Source organism: Barbus barbus (assembly GCF_936440315.1).
Source record: "Barbus barbus genome assembly, chromosome: 28".
In the NCBI taxonomy this organism is placed as follows: Eukaryota; Metazoa; Chordata; class Actinopteri; order Cypriniformes; family Cyprinidae; genus Barbus; species Barbus barbus.
In genome coordinates, this window is record NC_136756.1 from 19,426,157 (window position 1) to 19,450,001 (window position 23,845).

Here is a 23,845-nt window from a genome sequence, read left to right on the forward strand (position 1 = left end):
TTGATGTAGTTTGACATGCAGAATATGAAAATCACATAACTTTTTTGTGCATCATTAACAGTGCTCATGAAAACTAAAAAAATGAAATAAAAATTGCATTTTATACAAGCTAATCTGTTGTTACTCATGAGTCATGCTTAAAAATTACATGGCACATGCATAATACTGGGCTAACAGTTTAACATAAACACTTCCCAAAAGTGTTGTCCAAAATGTCAGAAGTGTACGTTAGATGATTTTTGTCTTTTTTATGACTAGTCTCAAATTGTTCTGGAATGTTCCAGAAAGCGTTAGAATAATACAGAATATGCCAGAAACTTCTAGAATATTCGAAATATTTACCAAAATGCTGATGCTACGTGAAAATAAATAGTGCAGTAATAATTAGCACCACAGAATTACAGAAGAACCATGATTTAAGTTTTTGTTACTTGTGTTATACCATATACTATTGATTTCCGTGATATGCACACTCATTTGTCTAGTTGCATTTGCAGTTAACAGTGTTTTTCAGAAACAAATATTTTAAGATTGTGACCCACCCGTTGAGAACCACAGAGCTAAGCACTGTTACCTCTGTCTTCCTAAGTACCTCTAACCTAGTTTTTCCACTTGAGTTTCTCTCAATCAGATTGGTTTTGTCTATTACCTTCCTTCTCATTCTTTACATCCCCTCCCTCCCTTTCTTTCCCATTACTAGCTCTCTCTAGACTTCACCTAATTTAGGGTCTTTCAACTGCAGAGTTGATGTTTCACTCTTCATCTGTGTGATAATCTCACAGTAGGTAGTATTTCAAATTCAGCCCTTTTCATATATTCATATCACATTGTCCTTATTTAGTATTCATACGTTTTGTCTTGAGTTCTTTTGATGTCTGAGTCCAGTTTGCTTTATTGGCGTGAAAGCATTTTTGCAAACTCAAATGTGTCAACACCTTTTCCTTTTGCATTTGATATTGTATGACAAAATTCATCCGTATTTCCATAAGTTAATTGCAGTTGATGACACAGTTTTGTTGAAAAGTTTGAGGTTGGTAAGTATCTTATTATTATTATTATTATTTTTAACAAGGTTGCATTTATTTCCTAAAACTAAATACAGTAAAATTGTGAAATATTTTTACAGTTTAAAATAACTGTTTTCTATTTTTATTTATTTAAAAATGTCATTTATTTCTGTGATTGCAAAGCTGAATTTTCAGCTAATCTTCAGTGTCGCACAGTCCTCTATTTGAATTGGTGTTCAAAAAACTATTCTTTTTATGTCATTGTTGACAACAGTTGCTGCTTTATAATTTTGAGGAAACCATTGTTTTTCGGGATCCATTGTTGCATGCATACTTCAAAAGAAATGAAATCTTTTGCAACATTATAAATCTTTAATGCCACGTTTGATCAGTTTTATGCATCCTTGATATATAAAAGTATTACCCAAACCTTTAATGTAATACACAAACTCTGACTGGAACAAATCAATCAAGTCAAGTCTGATAGCTACATTACTTTACTTACTCCATCCAAAGTTTTGTAAGTTACAACTGCATTTAAATTCAGGAGTGGCTCCCGTAAATTACCTTTACTTGTGTAATGACTACAGGAGTCTCTCCTGAAATTGATGTTCATTTTTATGTCTTGCAGCTAGGGGTGTGCGATATGACAATTTTTGATCGTGGACCATAAAAATGTCTCCACGATCTACTTTTGAAGAAATATCGTAGTATTGTGCTTCTGTCAACTGCAGTTCTGGCGCCGCCGTATCAATACTGTACATGCATTTACATCAGTGTTAACTCAGCGGTGGAGTAGCTAATTATAGTAATAGTAACAAAAAGTTATAGAAGTTTAAATTTACCGTTAAAAAATACACAATATTATTATTTTTTAATATTTTATATCAAATAAATATTTTACATAACAGGTTTTACTCTAAAATTGACATAAAAGACAGTTTAGCCTTATGTCTAAATAAGTTATGTTCCAAATTTGAAGTTGATATGAAAAAATGTAGGTTCCTGTTATTTTTGTTTAGGGCGTCATACCAAAAACAGCCACTGGGTGCCATCCAAACTTCATTTAATTTTTTTGATGCATTTTTCTGTCACAAATGTCTAAATTTCTCTGGCAATAATACTCCGGACACAAAAAGACCACCAAATATGGAATTCTGAGAGTCAGACCTTTCCGACAACATGTATTTTGTCAAGATTATAAAAAGTTTTGACTCTAAAAGACCGTAATACATTGTGTAATATGACACTTGACACCGCCCACAAAGGGGGAGGAGACCGCCAAAAGATTTGAAAAGTACAATTTCCATGGTAACGCAATGTTCGATTTTCACAGGATGAATTTTGAGGTTTTAAGCTTTCAAATGATATATAATTTATGATGATTATTAAAATATTTGATAGGGAAAAAAGACAATGAAAAAAAGAGCGGCAAGCGTCCCACAGGTGACAAGGGATAGTTCACCCAAAAATTTAATTTCTGTCATTATTTGCTCACTCACATTGTCCCAAACCTGTATTAATTTCTTTCTAGTGCTGAACACAAAAGAAGATATTTTGAAGAACGTGGGTAACCAAACAGTTGCTGGTCCACATTGTCTTTGATAGTAGGGAAAAAAAAAAAATACTATGGAAGTCACTGTGGACCAGCAACCGTTTAGTTTTCCATGTTCTTCAAAATAGCATTTATGTTCAGCAGTAGGAAGAAACTCATTCAGGTTTAAAACTTATTTTGAGTAAATGATGGTATAAATATAAAACACTAAAACAGATGACGGAATTTCTATTCTTTAATGTTAAAACAGCAAAACACAAAGAGAAAAAAAATTTGTGTTTTATTTTTATATTTGTATATATATATATATATACATACGTGGCCTAATGGTTAGAAAGTCGGACTCGTAATCCAAAGGTTCGAGTCTCGGGCCGGCAGGGATTGTAGGTGGGGGGGAGTGAATGTCCAGCGCTCTCTCCACCCTCAATACCACGACTGAGGTGCCCTTGAGCAAGGCACCGAACCCCCAACTGCTCCCCAGGCACCGCAGCATAAATGGCTGCCCACTGCTCCGGGTGTGTGTTCACGGTATGTGTGTGTTCACTGCTGTGTGTGTGCACGTTGGATGGGTTAAATGCAGAGCACGAATTCCGAGTATGGGTCACCATACTTGGCAGTATGTCACTTCACTTCATATATTTTTTTCATTCAATTTCTTGAATGCTTCTGCTAAATACACCTATTGTACCTGAAAATAAAGAACAGTTTGTTTTATTTGTATATTATGTGTATTTGTAATGTGTATCTTTGTTCTTATTTTTTAATAACAAATATAAAATACTGAAAGATTTTTGTCTTCGCCCACTTTGGCCTAAATATCCACCATTCTTTTTTATATTTTGTTACTTTGAAAGGCTTTGTCTTTATAATAGGGAAAATAGTAAAACCAACATGACAAAGAATCGTGATAAAATCGTGATATTTCTAAAACATATGATATTTTTGCCATATCGCCCACCCCTAATTGCGGCAGTAAACAAAGCATGAATATCAGCAGAAACCTATTTGATTTCGGCTATTTTTTGTTGTAAATGTAAAGAGAGACATATTTACCCCTGGCAGTTGTTAGTAGATGTGTCGAGGGCTCGAGGCATATACTGTATAGAACCGAAGAGTCCCAAAGAGTCACTGTCTGGTTGCTTTTAATGAAAATTCTGTTATTACTTGAAAAGTGGACAGCTCTGTTTAGCTGCACTGTAATCAAACCAACCAGCATTTAATAGGCTCCTTTTAATCCTTATCATCGTCAAATCTTGCCATTGTCTTGGTGTTACTCTGTCAAAAACGGTTCTTCTTTTTTCTTTATTTAAAACGGAATTTCTTACATGGCCCCCTGGTAAGACCATATGACACATTCATCTCCGTTCCTTCGGAGAGTTTTTAAACAAAGACGCGAGACAGTTCTGCGTTAGTGATCCGAGAGTGTGCTGCGCTAAAGACACAGCATGTGCAGGAAAGGCTCTTGCCATGACAGAGCCGAGAGCCAACAATGCATCGCCTTATCCCTGCCACCCGCCACATGGCTGAGCCGTCCATGAGGAATACGCCAGCCAAATGTCTGAGAACACAATTTCATTCATCAGTATGCTGCTTTCTCTGCCGGCAAGGTGGAAAAGGAGTTTCCTGACTACAACAGTTTCACTGTGTATTTATATCAACTTCAGTGTTATTTCTGAGAGATTAACTAAATGGAAAAAAAAGGAGAACTGAATGATCTGTCAGACCTAATTGTATGTGTAGTTTTGCTTTTTGTAATTCAATATTCCTTGACATAACAGTGTTTCCCACAGGTTTGAAGGCAATGTGTGGTGGACAGCCCGGGGGGGGGGGGAGGTGTTAGATGTTTGTCCGGGGGGGGGTTGCAGATGAAAAGAAGATTGCATAGGGGGAAAAAAAAGTGTTAATAATTGGTTACACAGAACTTTATTACATTAATTCTCTCCTCCTCTCCTACTCTTTCTTCAATGCCTAACAAATCTATTTCTTTCTCTCCCTGACCTTGTCTTTCTGCTTGAGCAGCACTAGTTGAAGCCTGAAAATATTGTAAACAATAACATAACTAATTACACTGGTCGGACTAAGCTCTGTTTCAGACTGATACCTCCGGTTCAGGATGGTCCTCATCCTCAACACGTGCCTTTTTCAGTCTCGGAAAATACTTTTCAATACTCATCTGGATTGAAGCAGCAAACAGTAAGAGTAAAGAAACGACATAATTTATAATACGTTTATTTGATTCACAGCTGCTACATATAGTGTTTTGACCTCGACAACCCAACTAGGCTAGCCTACATTTTACCGCAAACTTGCGACTAGTTAACTTTCTAAAGAAGGCGCAATCGCGTTTGCTAAGGGTCGGGACTTACAGTAACATCAACACACTGAAACTATTGTATTCAGAATATAAAATATTTTATAGCACTTTTTAATCTGTGATTGTGTGTTAAAAGTGTTCACGAGATACCAACCTTTCGCCAGCCGTCTTCTCTCCACAGATGTTCCAGACAGATGTGGTGTGCACGGAGGGGAGGGGCTGTGTGTGTGTGTGTGTGTGTGTGTGTGTGTGTGTGTGTGTGTGTGTGTGTGAGGGAGGGAGGGAGGGAGGGAGGGAGGGAGGGAGGGAGGGAGGGAGAGACGCGTGAGTGACAGAGAGATGAAGAGAGAGCAGGGAAAGGAAATGCAGTTGAACGAATTTGCTGCGTGTTTTAAATAGCGTACAAAAGAATAACGAAACGCAATATGTGACGGTCGGTATTGATTTTTTTTTTTTGGTCGGTGTTGAATCTGTGGCGATCGGAATTTAATCTGTGGCGCACCGCCACAGATTCGTCTATGTGTGGGAAACACTGACATAATGGTTCTGGTGTCTTCTCAGCACTCTGGGCTCTGTGGCTCTCAAATGCATTATTAGTTTTGGGTTTCTGGAAACTACTGTTGCTTCTCTGATTTCCTGTTTTATGAATTATGGATATTCAGCTGTCTGATCGCTGTGAAATTCACGGCAACATCTGTAAAAGACGTTTGATCTTTCACCTTGATTGGTTTATGCATTTCTACACTTTTTTTTGTGAGGACACATTTAATCAGTTTCCAATGACGAATTCAGTCTTAATTTTGGTATCTTTTGTCGACGCTCTAATTCTTATAAACACAAAGAGCTTAATTTCTGCCTCTGGTAATTTCCTGTTTCTTGTAATTGTATTTTCGTGTTGCAAAGTTTTGCTTGTTTGCTCTTTAAATTCTGTTTAACATTTATGTTCTTCAGACAGTGATTCGATTTCTCTTTGATGCTTTGCTCTGTCTTTCAGATGCTCTCTGCTGCATTGTTTAAAATGGCATAGCAAGGGCTTCATATGTGTCTGGCAAAGATAATCAGACTTGAAATATAAGCCATATGAAGAGGTACAGTGTTGTAACATGCATAACCTTTGATATCGCTACAAAGGTTGTCTCATGTTCCATTGGGGTCTTTCATAGTACTTGATTAAGGCAATAAGCCCCAAGAAGCCGTGGTTTACAGTAAATTTCTAACAGCTAAGGGGCGTTGTAAGGCATAACTGCTTTTATAAACCAGTTATTTCATATACTTAGTAAGGTTTCACAAACTAAAACAGAGCAAATAAGTGTAATGATGTTAATAAAAACAGTATTCGTCCACCAAACAATGTAGTTCCTCAGAAACAGTTGTGGCTGGAACCTATGGTTGGAACAAAGTGGTTGCTGAGCAACACACAAATTAAACTAAGGTGTAGGTTTGTAGCATAAAAAAAGTTGGACGACGCGTCTCCTCTTCCTTCCACTATAGAAAATTGAAGCCAAAACATCTCAGTATGGCCGCTGCCATCGTTAGTAAATGACGTAATTTGGAGCCCGAGTCTGCTCAGTAGAGATTCGTTTGGAGCCAGAGTCTGCGCAGTAGAGATTTGTTTGGAGCCAGAGTCTGCGCAGTAGAGATTTGTTTGGAGCCAGAGTCTGCGCAGTAGAGGTTTGTTTGGAGCCAGTGTCTGCGCAGTAGAGATTTGTTTGGAGCCAGAGTCTGCTCAGTAGAGATTCGTTTGGAGCCCGAGTCTGCGCAGTAGAGATTTGTTTGGAGCCAGTGTCTGAGCAGTAGAGATTTGTTTGGAGCCAGAATCTGCGCAGTAGAGATTTGTTTGGAGCCAGTGTCTGCGCAGTAGAGATTTGTTTGGAGCCAGTGTCTGCGCAGTAGAGATTTGTTTGGAGCCAGTGTCTGCGCAGTAGAGATTTGTTTGGAGCCAGAGTCTGCGCAGTAGAGATTTGTTTGGAGCCAGTGTCTGCGCAGTAGAGATTTGTTTGGAGCCAGAGTCTGCGCAGTAGAGATTTGTTTGGAGCCAGAGTCTGCGCAGTAGAGATTTGTTTGGAGCCAGAGTCTGCGCAGTAGAGATTTGTTTGGAGCCAGAGTCTGCGCAGTAGAGATTTGTTTGGAGCCAGAGTCTGCGCAGTAGAGATTTGTTTGGAGCCAGTGTCTGCGCAGTAGAGATTTGTTTGGAGCCAGAGTCTGCGCAGTAGAGATTTGTTTGGAGCCAGTGTCTGCGCAGTAGAGATTTGTTTGGAGCCAGAGTCTGCGCAGTAGAGATTTGTTTGGAGCCAGTGTCTGCGCAGTAGAGATTTGTTTGGAGCCAGAGTCTGCGCAGTAGAGATTTGTTTGGAGCCAGAGTCTGCGCAGTAGAGATTTGTTTGGAGCCTGAGTCTGCTCAGTAGAGATTCGTTTGGAGCCCGAGTCTACGCAGTAGAGATTCGTTTGGAGCCAGTGTCTGCGCAGTAGAGATTTGTTTGGAGCCAGAGTCTGCGCAGTAGAGATTTGTTTGGAGCCAGAGTCTGCTCAGTAGAGATTCGTTTGGAGCCTGAGTCTGCGCAGTAGAGATTTGTTTGGAGCCAGTGTCTGCACAGTAGAGATTTGTTTGGAGCCAGAGTCTGCGCAGTAGAGATTTGTTTGGAGCCAGAGTCTGCGCAGTAGAGATTTGTTTGGAGCCAGTGTCTGCGCAGTAGAGATTCGTTTGGAGCCCGAGTCTGCGCAGTAGAGATTTGTTTGGAGCCAGTGTCTGCGCAGTAGAGATTTGTTTGGAGCCAGAGTCTGCGCAGTAGAGATTTGTTTGGAGCCTGAGTCTGCTCAGTAGAGATTGGTTTGGAGCCTGAGTCTGCGCAGTAGAGATTTGTTTGGAGCCCGAGTCTGCGCAGTAGAGTTGTGGGGTGGAGCCGTGGAATCAAACTCCCGCGGACCCAATCAACCATAACGACATACCCCGTTTTTATAGCATCAAATTACTAGCTAAAATCAAACTTACCACAAAAACGAACAATTGAACATATATCAGCGTGATAACAACTACCTTAAATGACCAAAATCATATTTTGGAAAATTGTATTGGAAGTGTAATTAATTTTTTTGTTATGACTCGAGTCCCATTCGTTTACATGGAGAGGGCTGGGTTTATGACCTGTACTGCAGCCAGCCACCAGGGGGCGATCAAAGAGCCCGCAGCTTCAGTTTCCAGTACTAGTGAGACACACCCGGTTTGTAGTGTAATTTACAACAGCTTTGAATGTGGCTCAACCAATCAGAGTCAAGGACCGGAACTATCCATTTTATAATATCTGATTTTGTGTTTAAGACAAATTAAATGGTTTGATATGCTCATTTGAAGACGTTTGAAGATGTTTGTGTGTGTAATTGTTTCCCCCATCATTGTTTTATTTATTTATTTTGGTGTAGTTACCACAATTACCAGTAGCTAAATGGGAACATTATTTTATTATCCATATTTAAGACTCCTGTAATGCTAATTTTGCTGTTTGCAGCACAGTTCTGACTGAAGTTTGCTACACGACTGGACTTAAGGATGGATACTTCATTACTATTCTGCCTGCTCATCCCCTTCCCATCAGTCCTGCTGGCAGCCCCAATGTAGCATAGCGCACACCCGCTGACAGTTCTTCACACTGGACTGCAGCTCACGGCAACCTTGCACCCCTGCCCAAAGCCTCGCTCCAACCTCCACACCACCAGCCACTTTAATAGCTCAGCTTGTTACCAAAGCCAGCAGTTATCAATGTGTTTCCAGAGCTGGCAGTGATACTGCCCTGCTTTGATTTATTGTGCGGAAGCTGAGGATAAAGGATGTTATGGTGTGTGTTTTATGATCATTGCTGACTTGGGTGCCATGTCATTGCTTTGTTACTGTCTGGGCAAATTTAAGTTTTCTGCCATTTTAAAGAGTTGCTTATGACGGCTTATGTCCATAGGGTTTGTTCTGAGCAGTGTTGAAATCACACGCAATACCTCCGATTCATTTTACAACTGGAGTTCGGGGAATTTCATCATCGTGCTTTTAAAGCCTACAGCTTCAGTTTGTATCTGATCATGGTTTGGTTTGATTTATTGTAATTCATTTTTGATATTCAATCTCGCTTGTTTCAAGTTAATATGCAAATAGTTTGAAAACCTCTTGACGTTTTGCTTTACACTGTTTTAGAGTGACATTTTAACAACTACATTTCAATCTAACATTTACAGGGATTCTGGCGACATTCATATTTCTGTCTCTTTTTTTTTTTACTCTGCAGTTTTAAAAGCAGTATAAAATTAAAATTTAGTTCATTCTAAAAGAATGTTATAGATCTTACTCTGAACAATTAATCCAAGCCTGTTTTTTTTTTTTGGGCACAGTCAAAATGTCATAACTGGACCTTTGCAAATCATTTAGTCTGCTTAAACCTTGCCTTTGCAAAGCTCATGTTCATCTGCCTCAACTTTTGAGTGCAACAAGCAATGCATGTTTTCCTTATGACCAAAATCGTATATCATGATATGAGTGATTTTTTATTTATTTTTTTCTAATTCTTGTCACCAGTTTTTCTTTCTCAGCTGTTTTCTTTCACTTAAGACCTACTGTGTTTATGAGGATACTTGCAAAGACGGGCATTTTGACGCATAAAAGTAACCATGCAAGGCCTATATACTGGCAAAGATAACTCGTTCAATACTACTTCACGTGCGTGCTCCTCTCTGACACTCAGAAAGCATCTTTTAGACAGCGTGCATATACAGTGAAATGAGTTCTCTTTCACTGCTGATTGTTTTTAAACCGCAATGCTTAAAAATGTGTGCAAACGGTAAGTTTTTGTGACCATGTACAGCATTGTGATGTGAGCGTGTAACCACGATAAAGACGATAGTCCAAAATCTTTTTGTCTCGGATGACTAATTTTTGTACCGGTTAATCATGTCTATCAGTATATCGCCTATCCTAGTCTGTAGCTACTTCCATTTCAATGCAACATAAAATATTTAATTAATCTGGGCTTCTCTGAACCTTTATGTTCCCTGTATATCCATGCCATTTCTTGTTTCTCAGTCAATAGGCAGGAAAGATAGCAATTAATATGTTATATAAAAGACATAATTCTAATCAGAGTCATCTCCAGAGAGAGATTCCGCATCAATCTCCTGAAAAGCTCTTGCAGAGTGGGAAATGCTCCAGAATGAAATTGTGTTGACTCCAGTGAGAGGGGAGCTTGGGAGCTGACAAGTAGGATTCAGGGTAAATTATGTAGCAGCGATGTATTTCCATCTTCAGCCCATGTTAGGTTGAACAAAAGCTGGGGAACTTCAGTTTAAATATCTGAACTGTTCTAAGGATTATGTAAGGATTTGTAGGAAATGTCTCCTTTGTGGAAAATGGGCTATATGCCGAGTCTGCACCTTTATGAATAGAACGCTATTAGAAAGAAAGTGTTTCTTGGAGCCGGTGCTTTATTTAGAAATCTAGTTAGCAGTTAATATCCCAGCATGTGCTATGTACCTCTCCAGATGTCAGTAATGGAAGAGTGCATACGAGTTCATTTTGCTTTAATGACAGCACTTGAGCTGCATCAACTCCACAAGGCTGTTGATGATCATGTTCTTCAGCATGATTTGAGAATGAGCCAAAGAGCATCTTGGGCTTCAGTGGACGCAAGAACATCTGACAATTTATTAAAAGGCATTTACCTGATCAGGTTTATTTGATTAGTAATCTAGAAATTCCATTATTTTTTATCTATCTATTTATTTATCAATTTATTTGTTTGTCTTTGTTTACATTATAATAATAAAAAAAAAGACTTTGGCACCCCATTTAAAAAAAAATGTGTTATAATTCATTATATTTTTAAATATTAGTTTTATTATCATTACTAGTATAATTGATCTTGTTAATATTAATAATAACATTATGGCTGTTAAAATTATTATGTAATTTATTGAAATGATATATTATCTATAATTTTTTTATAATGTATCATAAATGTATTTTATTTAAAAGTATTACATTGAAATATTTAAAATGTTGCTACTGTTATCTTTAAACAATAAAATAATAATAAAATAAAATATATATACATATATATATATATATATATATGTATTATATATAAATGAAATACATTTCAATTACATTTCACATTATTGTATTTTCTTTGTTGTATTTTAGTTTTGTCTGCACTGTGATGATGTGCACTTGTCTGTGGTTGTGAAAGGAAATGACAGTGCTTTCTCTGAGAACCAGGTTCTTTTGAAAGATCATAATTGAGTTCATTTGTGACATTTGTACTTAAGGCTGATAGTGCCATAGTGGGTCTGAGAGACTGAGAGACTGTTGTCCCTATCGCTAAAGGTGATTGTAAATCTCTCACTCTCTCTCTCTCTCTCCTTTCACAGTGTCTCTCTCTCTCACCCTGTGAAGTGTGAAATACATCTCTGTGAGAGAGATAAAGCTCTTGTATTAACGCTCTTTGCTGAACTGGAGAGTATTTACCATACAGTCTATATATCACTGGCCAGATACATCAAACCTCAGAGGGAGGTGGAAGTGAGAGAAAGGGGGGCTGAATAATTCCTTCTCTCCCTCGCTCTTTTTCTATCATGATTAATTACGGTGAGCTGAGCCTGACCAGCTCATTTATTGATTGGCTTTAATGCCTGATCCCAAGGGATCATAGCTAAGCCGCGAGGAGGCTCAGTTCTCAATCTGTTTTCTCTCTCATTCATATTTTTATCAGTCATCTTTATTTTATTTCACTCTGTCTGTTTAGTTTGTGTATATGTGTGTACGTGTACATGTTGTGAGATAAAAGGTTGATGTATTTCTTATCTGTGTGATTATAGCTACTGATGTTAGATTCTGGAAAGTGTTTGTGGCAGCTCAGATTTAAAATAAGAAATCACTCTAGAAATATGTGTATTTAATATTTATAAATGCATTTTTTATTTAAAATTTTGTATATATTTAAATGTTTAAATGGTCATTTCCTGTCTTCTATACTTAAAGGGATAGTTCGCCCAAAAATTAAAATTTTGCCATTAATTACTCACCCTCATGTCGTTCCAAACCCATAAGATCGGAACACAAATTAAGATATTTTTGATGAAATCTGATAGCTTTCTGACCCTGCATAGACAGTAACACAACTGACACATTCAAGGCCCAGAAATGTAGTAAGGTAGTAATCTACGAGAATACTTTTTGTGTGCAAAAATAATGACTCTTGGAGAAATTGTTGAACAAAGTCAATATTTTTGTTTTCTTTGCGCACAAATCGTATTCTCGTAGCTTCGTGATGTTACGATTGATCCACTGATGTCACATGGACTATTTTAACAATATCCTTACTACCTTTCTGGGCCTTGAACATGGTAGTTACGTTGCTGTCTTTGCAGGGTCAGAAATTTCTTGGATTTCATAAAATAAAATCTTAATTGTGTTCCGAAGATGAACGAAGGTCTTAGGTTTGGAATGACATGAGGGTGATTAATTAGTGACACTTTTGGGTGAGTTGGGAATAGTGAAAAAAAAAGTCCAAAAAAGAATGTCTAAAACTTGGTGTCTGCCAAGCAATCAGGACTTTAACTTTAAATCCATTCAACCAAGTAAGTCATATTCAAAGAGCGACAGCCTGTTCTGATGACTTGAAACATCAGATGACGCTATTCGGAGACAAACTGAGAGCGAAATGTCTCTTTCTCTGTTTATTTCTCTCTCTATTTCGCTAGATGACATCCACAGCTGTGCCCAGAGCAGCGTTTATGCAATGTGTGCGTTGGTGTGCTTGGAGTCTGTTTTCGGATCCTGGGGGCCCCGGAGAGAATGTGTGCCTCAACTTGCAGGGCGGTGCTCTCCCCAATCCTTGGGGTGTCATGGTCTACTCTGCAAGCACACAGCAGGTAATGATTGAACACATACAAACACACACTGGAATAATAGTAATATCACACGATGTGCCACTCCCATCCAGGCTGTTTTAGAGTCCTTACGCAATGCCTCTAATCAGAAGGTTGCAATTAAATTAATGGTGGCAGACTAATTATGTAATTATACGTTAAGAGCATAGAGCTAAAAGAAATCTGACTCTATTGTGGCATTAATGGCACTGATTAAGAAGGAAGACAAAATATTACATATTGATTGTAGAATAAACATTTATTTTAGTATATAAAGTTTGGGGTCAGTCGGCCGGTAGTAATTTTTTAAATATTAACAAATATCTATTTTTTATTTTAATATATTTTAAAAGGTAAATCATTCCTTTACTGGCAAAGCTGTATTTTTAGAAGTCAAGAAACGTTTTTAATTATTATGATCAGTGTTGGAAACAGTTGCACTGCTTAATATTTTTGTGGAATCTGTGATACTTTTTTCAGAATTCTTACATAGAAGTTAAAAAACTGTATTTATTTGAAACAGGACTGTTTTGTGATTATTATGAATATGAACGTTCTTTTGATCAATTCAATGTATCGTTGCTGAATACAATTATTTTTTTTAAATCTTACTGACTCCAAACTTTTGAAGAGTAGTGCATATATTAATTTATTTGTTTATTGTAGATCTGTTGAAGTCATTGGCATCTGCATAAGTCTTCAGCATCATACAGATTGTTTTGTTTTGGTTATGGGCTGAATGAGATGCCAAACACTGTAAATGTGTGACAAAGTGTGCAAAGCAGAAAACGCTGCGTGATTGAGCAGAAAGGTACAATTTGGTTGTTATTTCTTGATGCATTTTACTCTCAGAAAAAAGCTGTTAATAGAGGAACAGCACTGGGAAAAATTTAGCTATTATGAAAAAGAAAACCAACTTGAAAAGTTATTGTGTGTTTTACATTTCAAATATAGCATTAATCCAGAACTGATTATTCATTCCAAATGATGCAATACGAGATGATAATAAATGCATGATGAATCAGACATCTGAAAGGGATAGTTCACCCGACATCATTTACTCACCCTCATGTCGTTCCAAACCTGTATGAGTTTCTCTCTTATGTTGAACATAAAAAATATATTTTGAAGAATGCTGGTAATCAAGTAGTTGATGGTCCCCATTGACTTCCATAGTATTTCTTTCCTTACTATGGAAGTCAATGGGGACCAACAACTGTTAGGTTCTTCAGAATTCTTTAAAATATCTTCTTTTGTGTTCAACATAGGAAAGAAACATATACAGGCTTGGAACGACATGAGGGTGGGTTAATGATGACAAAATGTTGGGTGAACAATTCCTTTAACATGTGCATTGTAAGGTTTGCACATCCTTTTGGTTCATTCTGAAACCTGATGTCATTTATTTCTGATGTTACCTGGGCATTTTAAAACTCTGTTGTTATTGTACATTGCCTTGTAATTATACTAATTTGAAAAAGGCACTTTATGTCAAAAAAGTTGCAGTACAACTGGGACCTACTAGACCCCAACAACTAGATTTTAATGTGCGGCTTATTTCGGCACTCATGTCCTTGGTCTAATCAGTCCTGAATGACATTATTACATGATGTTCTTCATTAGCTGACAATAACCCAGGCATCCTCTTTGTACAAAGTCTCTCCTTGTTCTTGAACATTTCCTAGTCGAAGGCCAGTTTAACCGGAACAGCTCAACAAAGTGTCCAAGTTGTCCACTAACTTGCTAGAACCATCATTACTCTTTCATTAGCCTGTTATCCTTCTCCTCTATTCTACTGATGTCATATTAAAGTTGATTAACATGATTAGGAAATTGTGGGCTGCAGTTCCTGTGGCTCTTTCACCATGGCAACTTTCCCAGGCTGTAGTTACACTAAATGCTTCATCAGTGGTGATGAATAAGTTTAGATTGAATGTGTGAGGATTTCACACTCTAGAGGTCACAACACCTGCTTGTTTGGGTTTGTGTGGAAGTGTAAAGACAATTACGTTGAGCTGAATGGTTTCATTTTTGTCATATAGTAACATAGGGGTGATTTGAAGGTCAAGTGTGTGATTTCTGTTCATCTGCTATTGGTCATATAACCATACAGTCCTGTCCCCAAACACACTCCAATAGCTGAGCCAGTTTTGCTATAATAGGGAGCAAGGTTGTGAAACCTTTTGAGACAATCAATCTTCAAATGACTTATTTAGAATTGGTACAGAAGAAAGTATTTAAATAGTGACAAATGACACACTTTGGCTTTAATTAGGGATGGAAAAAAAATGTTACAACTAGAAAAAAACTAGGTTGAGCAGTTGAGAGAAATAACACAAAGTACTCAACATCTGGTAAACATTCATGAAAACACTCCCTTGAAAGAAAGTTTTTCAATTTTCTCACAGACAAATTCGGGGAAATGTGTCATCAAGTTCAAGTTTTCATCTAGTGTGGAAGGAGCTTCTTGCAGCACGGCATTGAAAGTGAGCCACCGGGAAACATCGCCACCTAAGAAGTTACTTTCAGCATCCCAAGGTGAGTCAGGGTTTATTGTTGTTTTTCTTCTCGGATGTGAGACCTTTCATTTCTGCCTTGTGCAGATTTGCAAGGCTGTGATGCTCTATCCAGAGAAATAATAAAAGAGTTGACACAGAAATGAAGCACCACTATCAGCAGAAGGTCTGTCTTCAGTGCTGCTACATTTCCAGCCAATTGTCTTGCATTAGTCATTGAAATACAGGCTTTTTAAAGTGTTTTACAAGAAAATGCTTAATCTTTTTACTGACTATTGCATAGGAAACTCAGAAGCAAAGACTAAGAGACTGGTGTATCTTCAGCAGGATTCTTTATTGAGTCATCAAAGTCTGACTAGGGATCTGTACATTGCGCTTAGAGACTAAGCACCTGGGAGACAAACTTTGCTTAACAGAATTATTATTCCGATGTCATCCTAAATGCGAAATACAATGTACTTCCCTTTAGTTTATTCATTTGATATTATGTGAGGACAGATATCTTAACAGATTCTTAAATTTGTAATTCCAGTGTGCAGTGTAAGTAGGCATCTAAAGTTCGGGGTTACTCAGTATTGTTGGTTGAGTTGTTGTCAAACAGTCCTTTGGAGTACCATACCTGGGCATCTCATGATGTACAAAACAGTTTGTTTTCTGTCTTTATTAAGATAGGAGGATCTCCCAAAAGTTCGTTAGATTCTTCATCAGCTGGAAAGTATTACTTCCATTCAACAAGGATGCCTTAAATTAAATGAAAAGTGACAGTGAATGTATTTTTTTATAAAGTTAGAAATCATGTGTATCATGGTTTCCACAAAACTATGTATTTTCAACATTGGTAATAATAAGATCATGTGAGTAATGGCTACTGAAAATGCCATCACAAAATAAATTACATTTTAAAATATATTAAAGTAGAAAGCAGTTCTTTTTAATTGACTACGAGCCAGATTTACTAAACAGGGCTTATTAGCACGAAAGCGCAATTCCAAAACAGTGCCTAAAGGCGTGAAAATTTCTGTGGGTGATTTACTGACAACAAGCGAATTAAAGAAGCCAGACGCAACATCTTATTTCCATAGTGACCAATGCAATCTACCAAGCGCAGCACAAATTAGCATATGGATATGTTTGGATTCAGATAATGTGTTCTTCTGGCATTCCTAGCAACAACAAATGCAGCCATTTCATGCGCAACATAGTTTAAGACATGCTTTTTTTTGGCGGTAAATAATTGTGCAATGACCAGTAATTTGATGAGCGCAAACGTTAGTAAATTGTGTTGCGTGATTCATTTTAAAACTCTTCTCCCATAAATTTTGCATCTGAAAGGGAAGCTCCTACAAATGCATTGCACAGCAAAAATAACTGTCCACGCCTGTTCAGCGCTCAAACTTCACTCCACGACTTTAGTAAATCTTGACAGTACTATTTTAACGCCAAAAGATGGTTTGCGCTGGTGCAAGCTGTTAGTAAATCTGGCCCTAATAGATATATAATATAAATATATTTAAACATATTTGAATAAATCTTATTCAGTCTTTTTGTCTTTGCCTGTTAAAGTTGTCAAGTATTATCTACTGTTTTCCCATAACCAAAATTATTAATAATTAATTTGACTTTTTTGTTATGAATTATTGTGGATCTGATCCAGAATGGTTTGAGAAAGAATTGTCATGCCCAAATGAGTCACCCTTAATATGTTGGGGGGAAATAATTACAGAATTAATGACTACTAATTACTTTTCCGTCACAATCTCTACTTTCCAATTAAAAGGGAGTTTTTGCATATCTCGCATTTCACAGTTTCAGATAGCGATCAGCTCCTGGTGGGTGAGATGTTTGGAGGTTGGGGGTCTGACCCACCAGCACGACTTCTGTAGTGCTGTGCTGGTGAAATGTGCTCCGGTCAATTTGAATGTCTCAGGTTTTGCCAAGTCATATAGTCAGGGGCAGCATGAAAGAAGACAGTAGCATATGCTTGCTGTCTTCTTCTTTCACTCTTGTTTCTTTTAACTCCTCCTCACTTGAGCTCTACCTTCTTGGGCAAAGAGGGATGAAGCTTCTGGCCTGAGGGCCAGGTACTCGGCCAAGTCTATAATTTCTCTCTCTCTCTCTCTTCCAAGACGTGGACTCCCAGCATGCATGAATCTTCAAACACTTTACCATCTCTCTATCGCTACTTATCTCTCTGAGATTTCTTCATTAATATTGATAGATAACCTACAGCTAGTGCCATTGGTTGAGTCATGGTTGGTTGGTCAGGATGTAATATTTTGATACTATTCAGCTGGGTTATAGTTTTCTTTGGTATTTTAATATAAAATCAACATGTTTGACTTTAAATGCTTAAAAACAAATCTGTTAATATTTCACAAACTACCTTATAAACTTCTCCCATCTCTTCACAGCAGAAATGTGCATTGTTTTGATGCGTTCTGAGTGTCAAAGAGCTGGATTTCAAGAGAAGAGTGTGAAACGTAGGCAGCGATGATCAGAATGTGTTCATTTCTCTCTTTGATGTTGGTTGTTCTATCTACTACCGATTAATGCTGATCAAACATAAAAAGATAGCCTGTGATTTTGCCCTTTAGCCAATCGTGCACAGTATTTACCAATGCATGATTCATAATGAATGTGTAGTTGTGAGAACATCATGCGTATTTATGAGAGCGCTTTTCGTAGTGCACATGTCAGCAGTTCGATTAGCCCGTGTGAATCACCGCCGACGTGGCAGCCTGTCCGTCCGCATTATGCAGGAAGTCAATCAAGAGTTGATTGGTTCTGTCTCTGGAGATCTCGTTTCTGAGACTAAATACTGATGCTGCCGATCAAGCTGTATATATGTGTGTGTGTATATTTTTTTAGGTTGTTTTTTAATGTAGCGTTTGATGGGATTTTTGATTTCTGAGTGTAGTGAGCTGTCAGAAAGAGAGCAAGATGTAAGGTAATTGGTCATCACTTGTCCTTCTCTCCATTGTTCTCTCATATCAGGATTAATGGGAAATATATTGCGTTTTGGAGTTTCTCCAAAAACCTCCCAAAATTTGATTAAAAAGGTGTGAGTGAAAGTTACACATGAGGGAATAAGAGGGCGCGAAGAAAGGAGAGGAAGTGTAAATGAGAGGGAGGGTGTAAGGCGGTTAGAAAGTGAGTGAGAAAGAGAGAGAGAAAGTGTGCTGGATGAGGTGACGAGTTCACACATGTAGCAGAAACAGATTGAGCATCAGACTGAGGCATTACTGTGAGACATGTTATCACCCAACAGTGTGGTCACCTTCACTCAGCAAGGAAACACTGCCACTCATGCAGACACATCTCTGGATGTCCTCTTTGACAGTGCCAGCAACCATACCTGATGTGCAATCATGTAGAGAGGATGTTATTTTAGTGTCTCATTTCATTTCAGAATTTTTAACCATTTTATAACTTAAGTATCCATTCTAGGATTGATACCTTACTAGATTTTTATAAATATTTTTCAGCAAGGGTGCTTTAATAAATTGATCAAAAATGACATTTATAAAGCTACAAAAGATTATGTTCTTTTAAATTTTGTGAAAATATCCTGGAAAAAAATTGTCACAGTTTCCACTAGTGCTGTCAAACGATTAATCGGATCCAAAATAAAAGTTTTTCTTTACATAATATATGAGTGTGTACTGTGTATATTTATTATGTATATATAATTACAAACACATGCATGTATATATTTAAGAAAAATATGTTATGTTTATGTATTAAATTTATTTATATATAATATAAAATATAAGAATATAAATAAATGTATATGTGTAAATTTTTTCAAAATTTATACTGTATGTGTGTGTATTTTTATATATATATATATATATATATATATTTTATATATATATATATATATATAATAAATAAACTAAGTACACTTACATATATTATGTAAACAAAAACTTTTATTTTGGATATGATTCACCGCGATTAATCATTTGACAGCACTAGTTTCAACCCAAATATTCATCAGCCGAACCATTTTCAAAATTGATAAAAAATGTTTCTTCTGCACATAATCAGCATATGAGAATGATTTCTGAAGGATCACGTCACACTGAAGACTGCAGTAATGGCTTGTGAAAATTCAACTTTGTCATCACTAGAATCAATTAAATTTTAAAATATGTAGGAAAAAGTTATTATAAATTATAAGTTTTATTTAATTTTTTTATTCAAATAAATGTTGCCTTGGTGAGCATAAGAGACTTCTTCAAAAACGCAAAAATTTTACCGACCCCAAACCTTTAAAGGGTAGCACAGGTGGCCCATTGTGGATGTATTGTAATTTTTTGATACTGTTACAATTTAAAGATGAAATGTGTAATTTTTTCATGTTACATGTTATGATGCTTTCAGTAATATTAAAATACTGAGCTTACAGAAAGTTTGTGAGGGAGAGTTTTACTCATGAACATGTCATTGTATGACTTGTAAATGAGCTTTAAAAATTGCACAAAAAGCACATTTAAAAGTATCATGAAAGTTGATGTGTGCTATTTTGCACCTACATTGCTATCTGCATGTTTCTTTCTTTTAATTTCAAAGCAGCAGCTTTTTAATCTGTTTTTTTTTTTTTGCATTTAAAAACTGCATCCTCTGGGTCAAGCATGTTAATTAGAGTCTCTTGTCACGTCCCTCTGATTATCAGACAGGTTAATCATTAATGTTCCCTTCACAAACTCAAAAAAACTCACCAGGCAGGTTTGATATCTGTTGTTCCAGACAGAAAGGTGAAAATCCAGCTGACAAAGCACACCAGGGTGGCTGAGAGGATGTTCTCCTTAAATAAAAATCCATCCAGAACATTTACTCAGTCAGGGTTTTGGGAAGTCACAATAGCCTGAAGCACAAACCCCCTCAGGCCCATTAACCAGGGATTTTACATTTAATGGATGGACACATCAAGGGTCTGTCATTCGATTAAAAGCCAGAACATTAGAAAGCTACTCCTTGTAGCTCCTATATTAAAGCAGATATGGGCTTTTTTGGTTTTGGCTTCACTCTTAATTTTAAAGGAGAATTGATGAATGTACACTTATTTGTTTGCCCATGTCCCATAAGCATAGATATAGTTTAGCACATTCTGTTAGAGTTACATCACTTCTGTTGGTGTCAAATCCCAAGCGCCCAATTTCAGACTCTCACAGGATTTCACACTTGTCAGGCGCTTATCTTATAAAAATCAGTTACCGAAAATAAGAGAGAGTCATAAAAAGTGTCTGGTTTAACATAAGGCAGCTTATGGCCTGTTCATCCAAGCATCTGGTAATTGTGTTTGAAGAGGTTTAGATCAGATAAAGGAACACAAATGAGAATCTGTCATTCAGTTTCCTGATACTTTGGCCCTGTTTACACCCACTGTTAGCATCAGTCTCAGGTGATTTGATCACAGACAGATTAAGTTGTATGTGACACACGGAGCAGGGTAGATTATTTACAAGTTGTAATCCGTTACTGATTGATAATTACATGACAAAAATTGTACTTATAATGTAGTCCATTACTTTTCACATTTTAGGTAAGATAGATTACTTTTGACCTATCTCGTTTATCACATTGATTGATAATCTTGTACCATAGTGATATTAAAAATACAAAGATTAAGAAAATGTATTACATTCATTGTTATTGACAACATGAAGTGCATTAAACAATATATTACATCAAGATTTCCCAAACTGGTGTTTATTAAGGAACTGCAGGGGTGAGTTTCTTATGAGTTTAATGAGTTTAAACCATAAAAATGTTAACTAAAATAAGCCCTTATGAAATCAGTCAACATAAAACACTTACTAAAAAAAAAAAATATTTAATTTGTCATGTGACCATAACCAATGTCAGAGAACTGTGAACATGCAAATTTGATATTTAATTATTAAAATATTTATTTGAAAATCTCAGGGCTACTTCAAGTAAATATATCAGGTGAAAGAAGATCAGATGAGAAAAAAGTTTGTGAATGCATGAATTTGTGCATTTTAATGTGTTTGAAAAACAAAAGTCTTCTAAAGACACCGATAACCTGTGATCATTCAAATAAAAATGAATATGTTCATCAGCAGTTGATGCAATATTAAACACTTCTTAAACCTGAAATCATTTTTGCTATGTCGCCACCTGAGTATTGACTCAGGTCTTTGTGTGAATGTCCACAAAACTGGAAGACTTTCTGAGTATATATAAGCAGCAGGCTATTTTAGAAAGAAACATTTAAAAGATGAAAAAGAGGAATTAGGGAGAATCAATAAATCATGAATAATGTATTGCTATTGTGTAAATAATCATGTAATCCATAAAAAGTAACTGTAGCCTCATTATGAGTATTTTAAAATGTTACTTATCTAATTACAAGTACTTCATTTTTGGAATTTGATTACATGTAATCAGTTACTACCTGGCTCTGGTGACAAATGATCAGATTGCACAATTCTTTCAATCCCTTTTAAAGGCTGATGTTAGTTCTGGGTATAAACCAGGTCTCTGTGTTAGGTCATTCGTAGTGGCGTATAGAGCTGACCTCATTATTTGACCGAGGGAATGATGTTCTGTTCGCTGTGACTCTAACCTCATCTCTCAAGCAGCCCAAGCCCTTTCTACCGCTGCCAGGCTTACGTGACAAATGTGATTCGTTCGGTGGGTCATTCAGTCTTTACACCATGAATGCAAATGAGTAAGGCCCTGTCACAAATGCCACCCTGAGCCTTAGCAATCCTCAGAGTCCACATTTCGCTGACGTAATGCTGTGTAAACTGGAATAGTAATCCACTGTGAACAAATATGGACAATGCATAGCCATTGTAAGTCCAAGCACGTGATGAAAAAGAGAAAAAAATTGTGTCGTGTGCATGGTTTTGTTTTGATTTTGAGCCATGAAACATTTAATAATCCTTAGCTATTATCATTGGTGTTATTTAGCAGCTCAACTCAACCTGTGACGTTATTTAACACAATTAGAAACCTGTTGTGAAGGAGATACTTCAGTTTTTGCAAATATAAACAATTGAGGAGGGAATGAGTGTTTAAAGTGCTCTAATTTTTATTTTATTTACTTGAATTTCAGACGATCGCATATTGGAGCCAACGGCTTCGGCGCTGCAGTCTCCACGTGGCCCAGCGGTAAGTCACTCGAAATCATCACACGCTAAAATTCTCCTGCGCTCTCCCAGGGTGCAGTATGTTTCTGTGTCACTAGAATGGCAGAGGTTTTAGAACAAACTCTGCTGTATCCCGACTGTGATGTTGTAGCGTGTCTGAGAATCTGTGCTGGACAGAACCAGAGCGGTTCTGCTGACCCGAGCACACGGGCGCTAGTTTCTGTGAGTTACGGCAGAATTGCACCATGAAAGCTTGAGAAGTCTTAGGGAGAGTTTGTAAACTGAAGAAAGAGGTTTTGAAGGCCAGGATGGAGAATGTACCACTATTCTTCAGATACCACACTGCTCACGACCTCTGTTCAGCTGCTGATCTACGAGGTGTATAAATAAACCAAGCCAACTATCAGGTCAACATTTTTGGTCTGTTCATTTTAAAGCAGGGATGTTCAGTTCTGCTCCTTAAGGGCCAACATCCTGCAGGTTTTGGTTTCAGTCTGCCTAAAGGATTGGAGTTAAACTGAACAGGACTGGACACCCCTGATTTTAAAGGATAAATTTTGATTTGATTTGATTTGATTTGATTTGATTCAATTTGATTTAGCACAGTTTTGCTTTGATTTGATTTGATTTTGAGTCTATAAAATATGAGTTGATTTTATTTAATGCAATTATAATTTCGATTTGATTTTAATTGATTTGATTTGATGCAGTTTTGATTTAATTGAATTTGATTTAATTCAGTGCAATGCAATTAGATTCAATTAGATTTTATATGGTTTTGATTTTGATTCTATCTCTTGATTCAGTTTGATTCAGATTTTTATTTGATTTTGGTTAAGTTCTATTTTGATTTTAATCTGTTCTGCTTTGATTAGTTTCAATGCAATTCCATGTGAGTTCTTTCAGTTTTTATTTGATTAATTCAATTTCATTAAATTTTGATTTGATTTGATTCTGTTTTGCTTTAATTTGATTCAGTGTGATTGGGTTTGATTTGATTCAGTTTTGATTTAATTTGATTTGATTTAGTGCGATGCAGTTCGATTAAATTAGATTTTATATGGTTTTGATTTTGATCCAGTCTCTTAATTCAATTGGACGTGAATTGATTGAGATTTTTGTTTGATTTTGTTTAAATTCTATTAATTTTAATCTGTTTTGCTTTGGTTAGTTTTAATGCAATTCCAAGTGATTTCTTTCAGTTTTTATTTTTTTATTTTTTTATTTAATTCAATGTGATTTGATTTGATTAAGTTTTGATTTGACTTGATTTTGGTTTGTTTTTATATTGATTTGATTTTGTTTCTGGAATTGAGCTACATGCTGTATTTTTTTCATTGACTAAAAAGATCTTGCTCATACTAATTATTTGTTTGTGAATTGGATTACACTGGTTATTTGTTGTTGCATGGAACCTTCAAAGTTAA

General features: G+C 36.6%; 1 protein-coding gene across 1 annotated transcript in view; it reads left to right on the forward strand.

Annotated features, from left to right (window-relative positions):
* nphp4 (nephronophthisis 4) overlaps positions 1-23,845 on the forward strand; it is a 156,026-nt gene that overhangs the window by 80,655 nt on the left and 51,526 nt on the right. The window contains exons 9-11 of the mRNA XM_079383228.1: positions 12,611-12,781; positions 15,187-15,316; positions 22,385-22,440. Coding sequence (XP_079239354.1) covers positions 12,611-12,781; positions 15,187-15,316; positions 22,385-22,440 — 357 coding nt within the window. The remainder of the gene's footprint in view (positions 1-12,610; positions 12,782-15,186; positions 15,317-22,384; positions 22,441-23,845) is intronic.